Consider the following 19,873-nt stretch of genomic DNA (forward strand, 5'->3'; position numbering starts at 1 on the left):
CCTATAGCATTTTCCTTTGCTCAGATCAGTTCTTGTGTATTTGCTTTTTAAAGTCAAAAGCCCCAGATTATCAAAATTGGGAGGAGTCTCGGTGGTCATTTCCTCCAACCCATACTGGAATAGAGTCCCTATCTCTACTTATCAGATAAGTGGCCATCCAGTGTTTGCTTGAAGACCTCCACTGAAAGGGAATCCACTACTTCTCATTTCACTTTTGGATAGCTCTAATTGTTAAGAAATTTTTTCCTGAAGTCAAGCCTAAACCAGTATTTTTTTTTTGCAGGTTCTACTTGCTGGTTCTGTCCTCTGGGGCCACATAAATAATTCATTTTTCACATATGCCTTTCAAATATTTGAAGACAATTATTTTGTCTCTCAAGAATCTTCTCTTTTCACTTCAATTCAACAAGCATTTATTAAGCACTTAAGAGATACAAGGCACTGTGCTAGGTGGTGAGAATAAAAAGACAAAAATAGAATAGTCCCTGCCCTCAAGAAGCTTACATTGTGTAGGCTATATAGCCCCAGTTCCTTCAAATGATCCTTTGTGATTCTTAACACTCTCATTGCCTTCCTCTGGTTGTTCTCCAGCTTATCCCTTTCCTTCCTAAACTGTAGTATCCAGAACTGAACGTTAGATTTTTATTTCCAGCCCTAATCTATTTCCTGAGTTCTGCACTACACTGCTAATTGTCTGTTGGATATTTCAAGCTGACTGGCCCATAAGCAGGTTAAAATCAGTTTGTCCAAAACAAAACTCATTATCCTTACCCTTTAAACCACCTTTTTTTATATAACTCCCTATTTTTTTTTTTTGAGAACACCCCCATCCTTCTATCACAGATTCACAACCTCTGTGTCATCCTTCACTTTTCATTTTTCCTGACCCCACATCCAGGCAGTTGTCAGGTCTTGACAGATCTGCCTTCCTAACATCTTTCACTTCTCTCTCTTCTTTACTTATAATTTAGATTATCAGCTTGTCTCATCTCATCTTCTTTGAACAAAATATATACTTATTGGTTAATTGATTGTGATTCATCTACACTAGCCTTGCAAATAAATATTTCAAAATGCCTTTAAATTATATGATCTTTTTTTTAAGATCATACTCAAAATTAAGATTAAGCAGATGAGAAGAATAAAAGTGGCATATTTCCATTTATACAAAATATTGCCACTATGTTGCTATATTAGTAGTTAGGTATTTGAAGTGAGAAGTCATATAGATTCTTTTTTAGATGGTGTCTACAATATCTCTCTGAATATTTATGTGGTATCAAAGAAGAAGATAAATTCTTAGATTATTATTCAGTTATATAATGGCAGCAAAGGACACTAGGGTTTAGAGACAGAAAGACTTGAGTTCAGATTCTGCCTTTTACACTTAGTAGTTGTGTGGCTTGGGATGGATGAGTTAAGCCATATGTATCCTTAGCCTATTTCCTAGGGCTTATCTACCAAGGCTGACGGGGATCTGTGTTGGTGGAACAAATTCCCACAGTAGGAATTTCCTAGGTGGATAAGAACTACACACACACACACACACACACACACACACACACACACACACACACACACGCACACACACACACGCACACACTCACACACACACACATGCATATATATATATATTTTAAATATAATGCAATGAAACTGAGCAAAGGGAACATTGGGTAAGATACTGAGGGTAAAAAAAAACCCTAAAAGATAGCTTTATTAGATTAAAATATTCTTTGAAGGAAAAAAAGAATAAAATACATGATCGGAATTTTATAAATGAATCTTGCCAAAGTATCTGAGAATAATAATGAGTCAGAATGCCTTAATGAATCCAAAACCAGGGGCAGTCATTGCTTTCCTCTCACTTCTTATAGAGAACTTCTTATAATTATATGAAATTACACATTGGATTAAAAAATAACAAGTTAATGTGTTACAAGGCAGTACAGGGTCAAGAATACCAAACCACATCATCAAGCACAGAATGCAATTAAGAGTCAAGATCACGTTACCCAATTCAGTGGGATCAGACACTCAGATTTCAGGACTTCTTGAACCCTGGTTTAAATCTGGCGGTGAACCCCATTGCTCAAATGAAACTTTTCTCTAGCTGAGTGTGAGTGGTACATGCCTGTAATCCCTGCTACTGGGGAAACTGAGGCTTGACTTGAACTCAAGAGTTCAGAGTTTCAGTAAGGCCTAAAGCCAGTCAGGGATTTACATTAAGTCTGGCACCAATATAGTTAGCTCCTGGAGCAAGGACTCACCACACTGCCTAAGGAGAGACAAATTGGCCCAGGTCAGAAGTGGAACAAGTCAAAACTTCTATGTCCATCAGAATCAGGATCATGGCCTGTAAATAGCCACTATACTTCCAGCCTGAGTGGGTGAGGGAGACGCAATTTAAAAAAAAAAAAAAGAAACACAAATATACACACATTTTTAATAGAGATTGTATGTTTCATTCTGTTGTTGGGGGGAGTGGCATGGGAAAAAGAAAAGTCAAATTTTTGCTGATTAAAAAAAATTAACATTAAAAAATGGAAAAGAAATATTCCTTACATATACACACACCCTGAGGGAAGATGTAGCAGTCCCCCTTTGGAGACCCATTCTGTCAATTCAAGTGTCAGGGGGTTAGGCTTAAAGAGTATCTCTAACATCTGTGCTACATACGGCTTATCCTCTGAGATTAACATTAAGCCCTTAGTATCTGTGGAGATAGAAAGATTTGAGTTGTCAGATTCTGCCTTTTACACTTAGTAGTTGTGTGACTTGGGACAGATGAGTTAAGTCATGTGTAACCTCATTTCCTAGGACTGGAGAAGTTCTCCTCCCTCTCCTATCCTGGTTTTTGGCACACACTAGAGAAAAATCAATATTTCTTTCTCCCTTTTTTTAGACTGCAATTGACTATAATGCTTGCATGTACTTAAAATTGTTTATTCTCGACCCCTGTAAAATGAAATCTGCTTGAGGACAGTCTTATTATTTTGTCTTTGTATTTCCAACACATAGTAACTGCTTCATAAATGATTGTTAATTAATTGATTTGTGTACACTATAGACCATATATACAGAAGGAACTAGATGAGGAGTTTGGAAAAGAGATCAGAAGTTTGGCTTGAGGAATTTCAGTTGCTCATACATGTCCAAGAACTTTGTCTTGGCCTAAAGCAAAATGATTAATAAATTCTTGACTTACCTCAGTGATAGTTTCATCCAGGAAGAGATGGAAGGAAACATCATGGGGAAATTCTAACTTTGATGAAGGAATTGTTTGCTGGAATGTGAACCATGGGAAGATAGTACCACCCTCTCGAAGTCTGTAATATAGGAGAGGGAAGCTGAAAATAGTTTGACATATATCCTGGATTTGGGGAGAACAAAGTTTGGGAGAAGAATATATACCATCCTATAGATTAGGAGCTCTAGTTAATTCAACAAGTATTTATTACACCTATCAGATTAGCTAATATGACAGAAAAGGAAAATAATAATGTTGAAGGGGATACGAAAAAATTAGGACATTAATGCTCTATTGGGAGAGTGTGACCTGATCCACCTGTTCTGGAGAGCAATTTGGAACTATGCCCAAAGGGCTATAATTGTACATATCCTTTCATCCAACAATACCATTACTAGGTCTGTATCCTAAAGAAATCAAAGGAAAAAGTACAAAAATACTGATAGCAGCTTTTTGTGGTAGCAAAGAATTGGAAATTGAGGGGATTTCCATCAACTGGGGAATGGTTGAACAAGTTGTGGTATATGATTGTGATGGAATACTGTTCTGCTGTAAGAAGTGATGAGCGGGATGCTTTCAGGAAACACTTGTATGAACTGATGCAAACTGAAGTGACACAAGCAGGAGAACATTGCACACAGCAGCAGCAATATTGCCCAGTGATTAGCGGAATAATTTAGCTAATCTTAGCAATATGATGATCCAAGACGATTCTGAAAGGCTTTGGATGAAAAATGCTATCCATCTCCAGAGAAACAACTGATGGAGACTGATTGCAAAATGAAGAATACTTTTTTAAACTTGAATTATTTTCTTGTTTAGTTGGTTTTTTTTTTTTTAGTTTGTGTTTTCTTTTACAACATGGCTAATATGGATGTATGTTTCGGTTGACTGCACATGTATAATGTATATCAGATTGCTTACCTTCTCAAGAAATGGGAAGGGAGAGTATTTGGAGCTCAAAATTTTTTTAAATGGATGGCAAAAAATTTTTTACATGTAACTAGGAAAAAATAAGATATATAATAAAAATATTTTTAAAAAACAAGTATTTATTAAGTGTCTGCCTGGCTCTGTGCTAAGTGCTAATGTTATAAGAAAAGGCAAAAGATTGGCTTTGTTTTCAAGTGCAGCCAAGAGACCAGTGTCACTAGATCAAAGAGTATGTTAGTTGGGGTGTAAGAAGACTGGAAAGGTAGGAGGGAGCCAGGTTAAGAAATGCTTTGAATACCAAATAGAACATTTTATATTTGATCCTGGAGGCAGTAGGAAGCCAGTGGAGTTTATTGTAGGGGGATGACATGATGGGACCTGCACTTTAGAAAAATCACTTTAGTGCCAGAATGCAGAATGGATTGGAGTGGGGAGAGACTTTGAGGCAGGCAGACCCACTAATAGGCTACTGCAGTAGTTCAGACATGAGATGATGAAGACATGTACTACAACGGTGACAGTGTCAGAGGAGGTAAGAGGGAGTATTCAAGAGATGCTACAAAGGTGAAATCGACAGGCCTTGGGAATAGATTGGATAGGGGAGTTGACAGACAATGAGGAGTCCAAAATGACTTCTAGGTTGTGACCCTGAAGGAGACCAGGATGGTACTGCCCTCTACAGAAATAGGGAAGGATGGGGGTGAAGGTTGGGTTTTGGGGAAAAGATAATTAGTTCCATTTTAGACATGTTGGGTTTAAGATTATCTACTAGATGTGCAGTTTGAGATATCCAGTAGTTAGAGATAGGAAACTGAAGGTCAGCAGAGACAGGATAGGTAGATTTGAGAATCATCAGTGTAGAGATGGTAATTACATCTATAATTATATTTCTCTCATTATAATATTTTCTACTTAGGTATAAAACATTTGAATTAATTTACACAAAATATTCAACCTTATAAAACTACCCCAACAACTGTCATTTTGCAATAATATTGTTAATAAAGGTTAAATGAAGCCAAAATAATTTTGCAGTGACCTCCTGTAATATCATTTGGCTGATTGCTTAGAGAATTAATTTCTCCCCTGGTGTAATGTTAGTGTAAAGTTAATGGTGGATGGAAAGAAGAGTTAAAGATCTTCCTCAACCATTAATAGGCCTCAGTACCTTTTGTTAATTTCTTTTGAGGCACTGGGTCAGGATTGTGCCCTCCAACTCTGAAAAGTGTATATATACTCTGAGGAGAGATTTTACTTTGGGGCTTGTTTTTTAGAAGGTTTGTGTGCCAGATAAGACTTCAAGCACCCACAAAGGACCCCTCCAGCTTTGAAAACCCAGATGTTGGTGCCTCTGTCTCTGATAACTATGTATTGTTTATGGTCAGAGAGTTGGAAGCCTACTCGTATTTTCTCTATTGGTGAAGTAATTAAAGAAGATTGTTGACCCCTCAAAAGTTGGTTTCCTTTTAGAAAAGCAGACCTAAGAACCTGCGCAGTATGCCCTCCTGTGTATGCTAGGGTCCTTACTGATACACTTAGTAATGTCATTTTACTTGATCGTAGTGTTTTTCTGGAACTAGTATGAATGTTGAGGTATCTGTAGCCAGTATGTAACATAATCTGTAATTTAAATTAAAAAGTTTTAATGTTAATTATTGATGAATTTGCATGTTCATTTGATTAGCCATGTCTAGAATAACTTTTAATTAATTGCTAAATTTTTCGGCTGTAATAATTTATGTGTTTATATAGTAAACTGGTTATCAGATCTAGAACCAGGATGGTACCACAGTGTTCTTTTCTCAAAGATATTGAAATCTAAGAGGTGTTCTTCTTCCAAGTAGTAGACAGTTGGACTATCCCATACAGTGAATGATTACTTACATTGCCTTGCCCATCACCAGAACATGACCTCATATGCCCATTACCTTGTTGTCACTCTCTTTTACTGCCACATCCTCCCTGGATGACTTATGGGCCAAGCTTCTTCCTCTTAGTATGACCACCCACATGGGATAGATCCTTCCCCCATGCTTTACTGCTTCACCTGAATTTGCCCAGGGCACAAGAATTTCTTGCTACAACTCTCTTGATTATATAATGATGTATCAAAGTTGAAATTGTCTCATCAAATAATGAACTTCCAACTACCTGTCATTCATGTTTTCTTTTACTAGGTACCTGCATTATTGCATATTGGCGATATGGTTCATGGCTTGGGGCCATTAGTTGTCCAATCTGCAGACAAACGGTAATGTATTGAATCCATTAAATATTTTTAATGTTAGTTTAATTTTCAGATTCATTTATTTTTGGTAGCTGAATTAACCAGTTATTTTTTTGTATCATTAACAGAACAAAATGTATCTAATGCTTTTATTTTGCCTTCTTATTCAAGAATCAAAACCAAATACATAATCTTAATATAACTGAATTATCCTTGGAGTCAACAAAGAAATTCATAGTCATTGTTGCATTATCAAAAAAGAAGTTTCTAATCAAGCTTAAGCAAATTTCCTTTTTATGTACACTTGCCACAGACTACCTGATATGAAAAGATTATAATGTGAGTAGGAGACAGAGGGTCTGAATAGCTGAAAACAATAGATAAACAAAGAAAAATTTTTATTTTTAGAAATAAAATTTAGAAATGTGACAGAGTGGTGATGAAATATTTAAGAATGGGATGCAAAACAAATTGATACAAAGGAAAAGCACTATAAACATGTGCTGGGGGCTACCACAACTGCAAGTAAGAGAGAAATTCTAGCATTTGAGTTCCATAACACCAAGGATTACTTTTTATATATACCTAATGAGGTAATGTAGTGAAAATGCTTTATAAATAGTAAAGTATTCATATTAATGAGCCAAGGATGTGATATAATATTTTAAAAGCTAGCATAATTTTTGGCAGCATGTTTGGCCACATTAGGCAATTAATTAGACATCAGACAAGGCAGAAAACTGCAGCTCCCAAGAAAGAAAGACTTTGAAAAAGAGTGCAAAGACAGTGACAAGGACAACAATGATGATGGGCAGCTGAAGAAACTCAATGCTCCCAAATTCTGCAAGAAAAAATTGCAGAGGATGAACTGTTTTACTGTGGCTGAACAAGTGGCAGCTTGGCCAGATGTGGTAGAGATGTATGATGTGACAGCCCAGGATTTCAAGCTTTTGGTGCATCTGAAGGCCATGAGGAACTCAATGCCAGTGTCATGCCACTGGTCCTTTAAGCACAAATACCTGCAGGGCCAGCAGGGGATCAAGAAGGTACTTTTTAAATTGCTGGGCTTTTATCAGATGAATAGGAATTTAGGAGATGCTCTTCAGGAGAAAGAAGAACAGAAGACCATGAAGTCAGAATTGTGAGAGAAGGTTCAGTTCAAGATGGGGAAGATTGACATTGACTACCAGAAAGTACATGATGCCTTCTTCAAGTGGCAGACCAAGCTGAAGCTGACAATTCACAAGGACCTTTACTATGAAGGGAAAGAGTTTGAGACTCATTTGAAGGAGAAATAGCCAGGAGATTTGTATGATGAAGTGAGGATTTCACTGGGGATGCCAAGTGTACCAAACTCCCACAAAGTTCCTTCCCTGTAGCTGATTGCTATGTAGCGATTGAACATCCTCCTTCCTACCCAACCTGAAGATCTCTGGACTGCTCCCATTCCTGAAAACTGTTCCATTGGTTACCATGCTCAGAGGAAGAGGAGTAGAAGGAAGAGGAAGAGAGTGATGAAGATTAAATGTGATGAAATGGGCTTCAGTATTGCTGTAGAGGCCTTTTCGACACTCCCAGCAGGGATGGAGACACCTGAACTGATTGAACTAAGAAAAAATATTGAAGAGGCTTATGGATGGTAGTGAGATACCCCAGCTGTTTATTGCGCTGCCTGAGAATGGCCACTGTGGAAGGTGCCATGATGAGTTCCACCCATATTTATGACATGTCTACAGTGATGAGACAAAAGGGTTCAATTCCTGAACTTCAAGGGGTGGAAGTTGCCTTGGCCCCAGAGGAGTTGGAGCTGGATCCCATGGCTGTGACCCAGAAATACTTGGAACACATATGGGAGCTATAGACTCAGGTGGAGGAGGACTTCAGTGACACAGTAGTTGAACAAGTAGTTGCCAAGAAAAGCAAAAGAAACAGAAGGCTCAGTCCCATGACAGCTGTGGCAGAAGTAAGAAATACAAAGAATTCAAGTTTTAACCTTGTAGATATCTAGCTCATCTTTCTACCTAACTTAGGACCCTGCATTTGGTTCCTGGGGCCCTCACAGTTCCAAAGATTCTTCTTCATTTCTATGTTCTTATTTCAGACCTGTTTTGTAAATAAAGCTCTTCCCACCCAGGGCAAGGATGAGTAAAAAAATAGTAATAATAATAATAAGACTTTAAACCAACTCAGAGGGAAAGCAGATTTCCTGAGCTCAACACAAGGGCATGGAAAAATGATGTTAGGCAGATGCATACTCAGTTATAAAAACCAATACAGTATAAAATCAATTATACTGTAGAATTAATACAGTAGAAACTAGAGGTAATATTTTTATCTTTTCATTTCCAAGCCAAGTATTCCCTTGAGGGAGATATGCCTATTTGAATAACATCAGATTTGGGGTGAGATTACCGAAAACATTGCAGAGGCAATGAAGGAGAAGCTTCACCCAAAGTGAAGCTTCATTGGAGATGGATTCTGATGGAGAAATCTCTGCTATCTGTATTGGAGCAAGAATCTCTCGTAGCTGGCTAAGAAATAAAGTAGGGGATCAGTGGAATAGGTTAGGTATAGACAACACAGTAGTAAATGACTATAGTAATCTACTGTTTGATAAACCCCAAAGACTCCAGCTTCTGGGATAAGTCATTTGACAAAAAACTGCTGGGAAAACTGGAAAACAGTATGGCAGAAAATAGGCATAGGTTGGAATGGGTATGTGATATAGACATAAAGAGTGATACCATAAGCAAATTAGGAGAGCATAGATGTCAGATCTATGGAGAAGGGAAGAATTTATGACCAAACAACAGATAGAGAACATTATGAAATGCAAAATGGATAATTTTTGAATACATTAAATTAAAAAGGTTTTGTGCTAACACACCAATGCAACTAAGATTAGAAAGAAAGCAAAAAGTTAGGAAACATTTTTATAGCCAGTGTTTCTGATAAAGGCCTCATTTCTAAAATATATAGAGAAACTAAGTCAAATTTATAAGAGTACAAGTCATTCCCCAATTGATAAATGGTCAAAGGATATGAACATGCAGTTTTCAGATAAAGAAATTAAAGCTATATATAGTCATATGAAAAAATGCTCTAAATCACTATTGAACAAAGAAATGCAAATTAAAACAACTCTGAGGTACCACCTCACACCTATCAGTTTGGCTAATGTGACAGAAAAGGACAATGATAAATGTTGGAGAAGATATGGGAAAATTGGAACACTAATTCATTGTTGGTAGTTATGAACTAATCCAACCATTCTGGAGAGCAATTTGGAACTGTGTCCAAAGGACTATAAAACTGTGCATACCCTTTGATCTAGCAATAGCACTACTATGTCTGTATCCCAGAGATCATTAAAAAAGGGTAAAGGACCTACATGCACAACAGTATTAATAGCAGCTCATTTTGTGGTGGCAAAGAATTGGAAATTGAGGATACCTGTCAGTTGGGGAATGGCTGAACAAGTTGTGATATACGAATATAATGGAATACTATTGTGCTGTAAGAAATGACAAGCAGGATGCTTTCAGAAAAATCTGGAAAGATTTACACGAACTGATGGTGAGTGAAGGGAGCAGAACAAGAAAAACATTGTACCCAGTAACAGCAACATAGTTTGATGTTCAACTGTTATAGACTTGGCTCTTCTTATCAATACAACGATCCAAGACAATTCCAAAAGACCCGTGATGGAAAATGCTAACCACATCCAGAGAAAGAACTATGGGGTCTGAATGCAGATTAAAACATACTATTTTGTCTCTTTTTTTGTTTGTTTTTGTGGTTTATCCCTTTAGTTCTGATTGTTCTTTCATAACATGACTAATGTGGAAGTAGGTGTAACATGATTTTACATGTATAACCTATAACAGACTGTCTGTGGTCTTGGGGAGGGAGAAGGAAGAAGAAGAAAAATTTGGAACTCAAAATTTTACAAAAATGAATGTTGAAAACTATCTTTACATGTAATTGGGAAAAAAATACTACTGAGATGGGGGGAAAAATCTCTTGTACCATATCTCTTAACAAGTAGTCATCTAGGCCCTGTTGAAATCCAGATATAGGAAGTTCACTGCTTCCAAAGGTAGCACATTAAATTTTCAAACAGATCTAATTGCAAGAAAGTTTTTCCTTACATTACATCTAAGTTTTCTGTAGTTTATATACATTAATCCTAACATTGTACTCTTTGGAACCCAGCAAAAAAAATTTAATCTCACTCTTACATGACATCCTTTTCAGTATTATAGAAGACATCCTTCATGTTCCCCATAAGTCTTCTCTTCTTCAAGATAAAAATTCCTCATTTCCTTCAGCTCATCCTTAGTTGGCATAGTCTAAAAGGCCTTTATTATCCTAGTTACCTCCCTGTGGTTATTTTCCACCTTGTCAGTCAGTGTGTTTCTTAAATTCTGGGTTCTGGAACTGAGGACTGCAAATATATTCTGTCCCTGGCAGAGAAGAGGTATGTTTCACTTTGATGTTGCAGACACTGTCTGTGCTTCTATTTATGTCTAGTTCAAGTTCATGTTCGCTGTTTTAGTTGCCATGTCTTACTGAGATTTTCATATGAACTGTTGTCTAGCCATGTTTCACTCATCTCATACTTGCTGAGCTGATTTTTCATAGACTAGACTTAATATAGTTGTTGTTTGTCCTTTGTTTTTGAAGATGACTGTTGACATCACAGGTGATGTCTTGACTTGTGAGTGAATTGGATAAGTGAGGCCGAGCTGCACACAGTCATCAGCCTCATTCTCTTATCCTTTCCTGAGTCATTGAAGTCCAGTGGTAGGGCAAAAATCAAGATGGCTGGTGATGACCTGGGATGCAGTGGATGACCTTGGCATTTTTGATATCTGACCAAGCTCTTAGTGCCCCACAACACCTGCTTAACTCACCTTCATGACTGTTCAAACAAATTGTTCTCATCCACCCTTTCTGCTGGAGAAAGTCTTCATACGTTTGGGGTAGACATCCCCTAATTCACCGACAGGTTTGAGGCCTGTCAGTTACCTTCATCTTGGTTTAGCCCATCTGCTAAGACAGTATGGTGTGGCCACTGTGCATGCTACAGCTTCTTGGAGCCACAGGTGAGAGTTGGGTGAATCAGGTGGACACCAAAGGTAGCCCTGAAAAGATCTTGGCAAGGCCTCACACCAAAGGTGCTGGTCCTCCTGGAACACCCCATACATGCCAGATAGTTGCAAAATTTTATTAAAATCATTCAGTTCCTAAGAAAGACATGAAATAACAAAAAGCTAAAGTTGAAACAAAGGCTCTTCATCAAAATTATATAAAATTAGGTTAAAATGTTTATATATTATTGGCTAAAGCTTTTATCTCTTAAGGGCTTAAAAACTAAGTGTAAACCATAGACATCACTCAGCGTTATCATTAATTTCCAACAAGGACAAATTTTATTGAATTGTACGTAAGAACCCCACATGGCAGTGTTGGCTGCCATTTTCTATCAGGGTGGTGGACTGAACTATACATTTAATTTATAGCATCTCTTGATGTCAGTTAAGTGCCATATTTTGTCACTTCTTTGAAGGTTATCATGGAACAGACAAAAACAAAATGCTGTACAGTTGGCTGAAAACTTGCTTCCTCTAGTCAGTAATTTCCTAACAAATACTCATCAAAAAGGCACTTGATTTATTAAATAGCATGTTTGTTATTTTTTATTTGAAACAAAATTTCTGCTTCTATCTTTATCCTGTCTGCCACTCCTTTTTTCTTCATTTCTTTTGTCCTTTATTATCTCCTGCTTTACCTGACTTTCAGACATGGTGGAAAATGATAACAGGATATTGTGCTGCCTTTTGGCCCACTTGCAAGTTGACATGAGATAGTCAACAGCTCACCTTGAAAGGCCTGCAAAAGACTCCCTTCTCCCCTCCAAGGCTTGCCTGGAGATTTCAACTCCAAGTTTTTGCAGGTTGTCCTGGAACCATCACAATTTCTTTGAAACTACAATATATTGGTTAATACTTATTGGGGTAGATTGTCTTTAGCAGGCCTCTCTCTGTCCCCTCATGGATGATCCAGAGTTAATGGTATTATGTTAATAGATTTAAATGACAATAGACACGGCAACTTTGTACTACAAATACGTTCTGATCTATGACTTAAGTATTAGTGACTTGCAGGTCTTAATGGAAACCAAAATCCCAGATAATACAGATATTACCTTCATTTATTTAGTCCTCAAAATAATCACTTTTGTGCCATTTTGTATCTTATGTTTTCCTGTTATACCTACATCACTCAATATCGCCAGGCCAAAAAAGAGTTGTTATATTAGTTCCTCATAAAAAAATTTAGAACTAGAGAGTGGGTATATTCAGTATTTATATTGTAGGTATATAAATAGTTACAAATAATTGAGCACTGTTATTTTATTATACAGGGTTTTTTTTTCCAATTTTGCTTTCATTAAAAGAAATAAACAGGACTCAAACTAAGCATTTCTTATTCTGATGAATAATGGCATCATGTACACATGAACACTAACAGTGTTACTGACCATTTATCTCCCTGAAGAGTTCCAGGAGTAATAAAAATGACTTTGTTTTATGCAGGTTACTTTACTCTTACCAATATTTGGTGAAGATAATGAGGCTCAGGATGTCTCAGAATTGCATCAAGATATTAATGACTATAATCGAAGATTCTCAGGACAACCCAGATCGGTATGTAACATCAAGGTGGCAAAATAGTGGTCATTTTGATCCTTTATTTTTGCAAAACAAAATATTTTAACAAGTGTTCGTTGACCATGGAAGCCTCACCACCAGTATGTATTGACCAAGCTCTTGGACTTTTGCTTCTTCCTTTACTCTTGTCAGTCACTGACTCAGTAGCCTTACCCAGGAGCTTTCCCAAGGAATAAGTTTCTCTTATAAAAAAATTGATTAAAATAATTTTTAAGTTGGGTGGAAGGGATTAAAATTGAAAGAAAATAGCAAACCCCCAAATATAATATTAAAACTTTTTTTAAAAGTCTATATAATTTTTAAGTTTTGTTTGGAGAGTAATGGTAAAGGAAATAGAGACTAGGAACCATAATTATAATAGTCAGACTTGAGGGAAATAGAGAATTATGAACACACAGATGTACTAAAAAATGAGAATAAGTTAGAACTTAATAATTTTGCTCTTAAATCTACTTAACTATAATGCTCCCAACAGTGTCCTTTGGTGAAGTCTCATTCTTAGGCTATATTTTTTATACATTGTTGTAATTATTCCAAAACTTTTTCATGATTTTATTTTAGTTGCCCAGAGAAAATGTTGTGGTGAATTAAAATATATTCTCATTTTTGCAGCTAGTCTGGTATCTTCAAAAGTTTTATAAATGACTTAAAAGAGTTTTTACAATTTACCATAAAATGTGTTATTACCAATAAGCAAGCATCCAGAATATACCAAGATCCATTCTTACAAATCATACATGATCATACTTTGTTCAGTGGTGTCATGCAAATGAAAGCATGTAGGTAGGATTGAGAGAGGCACAGACCTTTACATGTTAAGGCAACGTGTGAGCCTCCTTGTCTAGCGATACTAGGTATGTTCTCCTTGGTATAAGGGATTTTGGAACTTTCTAAGCCATTTTTAATCCAAAAATATTCCATATCTCATTAAAAATAGCTGGCATTTATATAATGCTTTAAGATTTTCAGAGCACTTTACAAGTATTATCTTATTTAATCCTCACTACAAACCTGGGAGGTAAGGTGTTATTATCTCCATTTTACTGATGAGGAAACTGAGGAAGATAGCTTCAATGACTTGTCCAGGGTCACAGGGATAAAAATGTGTCTAAGATAGGAACTGAATACTGTCCACCACTGTGTTTTATTAGTCTTTAAAAACAAACAGGACAGCCCTTGAAAAGCTAACATGTTTAAAACAGAAGAATTATCATAGATAAAGTCCAAAGTGGTATATATACTATGCAGAAAGTGATAGGCTACATGATAGGGATACAAAATGTGTGGATGTGACAGAGATCCTGTTCTCAAGAAGTTTATAAACTTCAATACAATTTGAGGAAAAGGATGATATATTGAAAAATAATTATCATACCAGGGAGGCTGTGATAATAGTGACTTACATATAATACTTTAGAGCTTACAAAGTACTTTTATCTATATTATATCAATTGAAACAACTCCTGTGAAGCTATTATTTTGCCTATTTTACAAATGAAGAAACTGAGGCAAAAGAGGTCTTGCTGTCTCAAAGTCCAGCATTCTAATCATTGCTCTCCTTTGAGAGGTTGAAGTAATGTGCAGTGAAAAATATGAGAAAGGAAAGAGATTATTTTCAACTGAGGAGGAAGAGGGCAAAGGAAGGCTTCATAAAAGAATTAACAATTAAGTTGAACCCTGAAGGAAGGAATTTTAGCAATGTAGCTAAAGATCTAGAGAATTCATTCCAGGAATACAGGAAGACTTGAAGGAAGGAAGAAAAATTAAGTCAAGAACAGAGAGTGGCCTGGTTTACCTGGAATATAAAATACATGAAGGGGAGTAGTATATGATCAGGTTGAAACAAGATTCTGGAGGGAGAGCTCTGAATGCTGGGAATGGGCTTATTGAGTATGCAGTGGGGAGCTAAAGAAGCTTTAGAATAGAGTTACGTCATCCAAGCAATGAGTTAGGAAGAGGACATATGAAGTGTGAATTGTAGAGGGGATATAGCAGAGGCAGAAAAACCAATAGAAGTTTACTACGTTAGTCCACTAGATAACCGGAGTGTAAAAAACATGGGGCAGCTCTGAAAAGGATCAAATAGCTCTACGATTATAAGCCCGACAGATAGTGGTCATACGGTATTATTATTAACATTAATTGAGAAGTTAAGGGGAGAAACAAAGTTTGGGGAAAAAGGGAATGATGAATTAAGTGTAAGAAATATTGAGTTTGAGTTGCCAATGGGGTATCATGTAGATGGCAGTATCTAAAAGGCAGTTAGAAATTGAGTACTATAGTTTTAAGGAAAGTTTAGGGGGGTAAAGACAGAGATTTGGGGAGGTTATGTCCATGGGGGTAGTGACTGAAGTTCTGCGAGTTGATGGGATCACAAAGGATGTATGTATGTATGGAGAGGGAGAAGGACCACCTTAGAGGCCCCTCATGTTTAAGGGGTAGGAAAGAAATAGGAATGGTGAGAAAAGTATGAGAGGGATATACACCAAAAATTCTGTATCACAAAAGACAAGGGTGGAGAGGGTATTAAGAGGATGAGGATGGTCAGTAGTGTCCTATAGCAGAAAAGTCAGAGGATAAAAATGGTTAACTGATCATTAAATTAAATAATATTAGAGTGAACGATTCCAGTAGAATAGGGGGAACAGAAGCCATCTTGTCAGGAATTTAGGAGGAAGCATGTGTGGCAGTGAGTATTGACTGCTCGAGGATTTTGGCAGAAGACATAGTATATAATAGCTTGAGGGACTAGCCAGGTCAAAGGAAGAATTTTTTTTTTTTAAATAGGGAGTAACTAAGTAAGCTGAAAGAAAGGAGAAAGATTAAAGATGCATGGAAGAGGATAACTGATAAAGCAAGGTCAAGAAGATGGGAAGAACTGGGAGCAAGAGAAGGGGTTGGTGATGGGAGTCCAAGTTAGCCACGTCCAGAAGGGCCACATCAATTAGGGGAGAACAGTAAGCAGTATAGATGAAGGAAAGTAGATACTTTAATATATTTCATGGATTGGCAAAAATCTTAGGAAAATTTATTGACAGCAATATATAACAAAACTTATAATTAGCACATTGTAAGCACTAATGGGGGGAATCTATAATTCTCTATAGCTAGGAATATTTGTTTATTGTCTAGCTAGAAAATTAAAAGTTATTATCTATAGTAATATTAAGTAAAAATAGATACTTTGGTAATATCCTGAGTTTACTTAACCACCAAATTACTCAAACATACAGGAAGCTATATTAAATATAAAATATCTTTCAAAATTGGGAACCTATCAGTTTTTAAATGTCATTTTAAGATTTGCATTTTACTTATAAAAATTATAAAATTTATACATCTACTTCAAATTATTTTTACAAGACAAAGTTGCTTTTCAGCTTTTTTGATGATGATCATAATAACCTGTTAACTCATGTTTCCAGCTGTTCTTAAAAATCTTTCGTTTCAGACAATGGTCAAGTGATTAGACAGGTCCTGCTCAAATTCAGATAATCCACTAGTCATTAGTTTACAGCTAATACCTGGGCAAGCAAAATATCTAAACTCTAATTCAAACAAGTACTGCTTTCTTTGCTTTTTAGAGTGGTTCTCACAGGTTTACATCTCAAAAGTGCCATGTAATGAATACATTGTTTTACTTGGCTTATCTCCACTCAGAGGCAGCTTGACTCTGACTGATCTTCAAAGTGTGTTGACCTTTGTTTCAAATGCTGTATTAGTGAGAGACAGAGAGGCATTGTGGCTGAGTGGTGGAGACCTAGGCTTTGAATCAGGAAGACCCAGGTTCAGATTTTGCTCTTGCTTTTTGGTGGCTGTTTAACCTTTCTGAACCTTAGGCAACTTTCTGTATCCACTAAATTATATAATAGACTAAATGCATTCTGCATTGATGGGAAGGAGTTCCATGTCAATGAGACTATAGCTCCTTGATGTATTAATGTGCAGTTTTTATGTATGTGTGTGATATGTACATATGCAACATATGTTTGTGGTATTAACAGTGCATTTACTTTAAAAGAAGTCAGTAATTAAATAAGGATTAGTTAATTATAAGAAATAGTTCATAGATGTAGTAGAATTAGTATTCTGGGACTGAGAAGTTCATATTGTGAAATATAATGTATTGAAAACCACATATGTAATATGTGTTTGTTTTTCCCTCTTGCCAGATTGTGGAAAGAATTATGGATCTGCCCACTTTACTGAGACATGCATTCAGGGAAATGTTTTCAGTTGGGGGTCTTTTCTGGATGTTCCGCATCAGGATATTACTTTGTTTACTGGGAGCTTTTTTCTATCTGATATCCCCCTTGGATTTTGTTCCTGAAGCCTTGTTTGGAATTCTAGGATTTCTAGATGATTTCTTTGTCATCTTTTTATTGCTTATATACATCTCCATCATGTATCGAGAAGTGCTAACACAAAGGCTAAACAGATGAAATAAATGAATGTTGCTTGAGCTTAAGTGGAAAACCATTCAAGGAAACCATAAAAAAACACTTGAATTATCATTTTGCAGGTTCAGAAACATCCTAGGAAATTTTGCTAACTGGAACTGTATCTTTCAGTGCATTGGAGGTTGTAATACTGAAGCTAGATTTCTAAGTAAGCGATGTTTATTTGTTCAGTAACTAGCTATATAAAATAATATCTTCTGAAAAAGTCACTATACGGGGGGGATTAAGTGAAAAGGAATGTTTTTATATCTTGACTTTACCTGTCCCTCAAAACTAAACCAATTGGCTATATAGAAAGTAATTATTAAATATTCAATTTATCTACTACCTTCCTATATGAAATATAAATATTATAATGGATAATTTTCTTGTTATAGTAAAATGTTACATAAAACTTTAAAAGTCAGTATCTTTTAGCATTTACTATATTTTGTGCATTTGCAACACAATTTTGCTTTTCCATTCCAGCATAACTGTGTATCAGCTGAAGCTAAAAGAACTTTAACTTTGTACAGAATTCATTTAGTTCACACATTGGCTTACATAAAACAATTTTTAATAAATTCCAAATTTCATAGCCTAGTGCAATGCCTTACAGATAGTAAGCACTCAATAAATGTTTGTTGACTGAACAAGATATACATTTCTTCTTAACCAAAATACTTAATTGTAATACTTAAATCAATAGCTTGATCTTTTCAAAGGAAAATCATATAACAAATCTGAAAAGGGGAAAACTGAATCAAGGAAGCTGAATAAAATGGCTAAATCATGGTAGTTGGGTGAATCTAACAGGAATAAAGCCAACTCTCATGAATTGACTACACAACTTGTAGCTGAGTCATAAACAACACATTAATATTACCAGAAGAGAACCTGCTGCCTAATTCAGTTCAAGCCTGGGGTGTGTTTCACATTGGTGGGATGGCAAAATGAGTAAGAAAAATATTTCTTTTCCTGGAAGTTGACATGTGCTCTTAAAATTCCTCAATTGACTTAACCTGGAATAGTTTTTTAATGAGCTTTGTCACAGTAACAGTATGAAGGGACAGCTAGTTCCTAATTTATCAGTGATGATAGATAATGAAAACTATTAACCTTACTGGTAAACATTTATTGAGCCCCTACTGTGTGTAATACTGTCCTTGGCATCAAGAGGGAAATAATCAGAAAATCTTATCTGTAATTCATTCAGATACAGACATCAACTTGGTACTGACTCTAAAATGTCAATAATGATGACTTTATTTCAGCTTTTTCTGTGCTGGAGGACAATAACTGGCTATTGATGTCTACAGTAGATACAAAAATGATATGAAAGGTGACATACCATATTGTATTTAGGTAAGAAGGATTTGGGGATTTATCATTTGGAGCAAAAGACCAGAATATATCTCTGGATATATTTCTTCATTTCTGTGGGATAATTTAGGTGTGAATCTCAAGCAGAAAATGGACTAGATACTTTCTCACTATTGTTTATAAAACCTTAATCCCTACAGTGACTCATCATAAAAGGGAAGAATAGCAGCTATGAGAATTTTTGCTATACCTACATTTACTCAACTGAGGGATTCTGGAATCCTTCAAGTCAAGGATAAACCTTACTTAGGGTACAAAATTGAATTATCCTGTGGAAAAAGGAAATTTTCAGTATGTATGTTCTACCTACACTACCCACTATTACAATTCTGATAAACATTGATTTTATTTTAATATGCTGGATAAAGGTATTTTTTTATCACAATTTGTAGCATTTTAAGAATTGTAATATTTGAAACCACATCAAGTTAAAAAAGGACATTTTAAAATTTATGGACCGTCTTAAGTTCATTGCATTCAATTCTGGCAATGGATATAAAGAGATTTTAAATTTAATGTATTTAAACCAAGTAAAGTACTTCACTTTTTAATCAGTGTTTGAATTCAGCTATAACTCCCATGATCCAAGGTAAAAAATCACACAAATCAAAGTGATTTATACAGAGTGCCCCCAGGAGTATATAGTAAATTGATCAATTATCTGGGGAGTCTAGACGGTTGCCCAGACTCCGTCCGTTGGTCAGATGTCACAAGCACCACAGTTTCTGGCTTTTCAGTGGTGAATCTTCGTCACTGCAACAAGAACACAAAAGTAACCTGAATCCCTTATTACTATGTGGAATCTACCTCACAGTTGTTGTTATGGAGAAATAATACTTGAGTTTAAGCTTTGAATTTATGTGCAAGTAATTTGCTCTTTCAAATAAAAGCAGCCTATCTCAAA

At 36.0% G+C, this 19,873-nt stretch overlaps 1 protein-coding gene and 1 pseudogene across 6 annotated transcripts in view; both read left to right on the forward strand.

The window, feature by feature from the left end:
• The window catches only part of RNF170 (ring finger protein 170), a 61,108-nt gene extending 41,235 nt beyond the window's left edge, over nucleotides 1–19,873 (forward strand). For all 6 annotated transcript variants that reach the window (XM_072635042.1, XM_072635043.1, XM_072635044.1 and 3 more), the window contains 3 exons: nucleotides 6,361–6,434; nucleotides 13,013–13,123; nucleotides 17,320–19,873. In XM_072635042.1, the coding sequence (XP_072491143.1) occupies nucleotides 6,361–6,434; nucleotides 13,013–13,123; nucleotides 17,320–17,589 (455 nt within the window). In that variant the 3' untranslated portion in view covers nucleotides 17,590–19,873. The remainder of the gene's footprint in view (nucleotides 1–6,360; nucleotides 6,435–13,012; nucleotides 13,124–17,319) is intronic.
• On the forward strand, nucleotides 7,049–13,006 carry LOC140529840 (splicing factor 3B subunit 2 pseudogene; annotated as a pseudogene).

The sequence above is a fragment of the Notamacropus eugenii genome, chromosome 1, assembly GCF_028372415.1.
Source record: "Notamacropus eugenii isolate mMacEug1 chromosome 1, mMacEug1.pri_v2, whole genome shotgun sequence".
Taxonomy (NCBI): Eukaryota; Metazoa; Chordata; class Mammalia; order Diprotodontia; family Macropodidae; genus Notamacropus; species Notamacropus eugenii.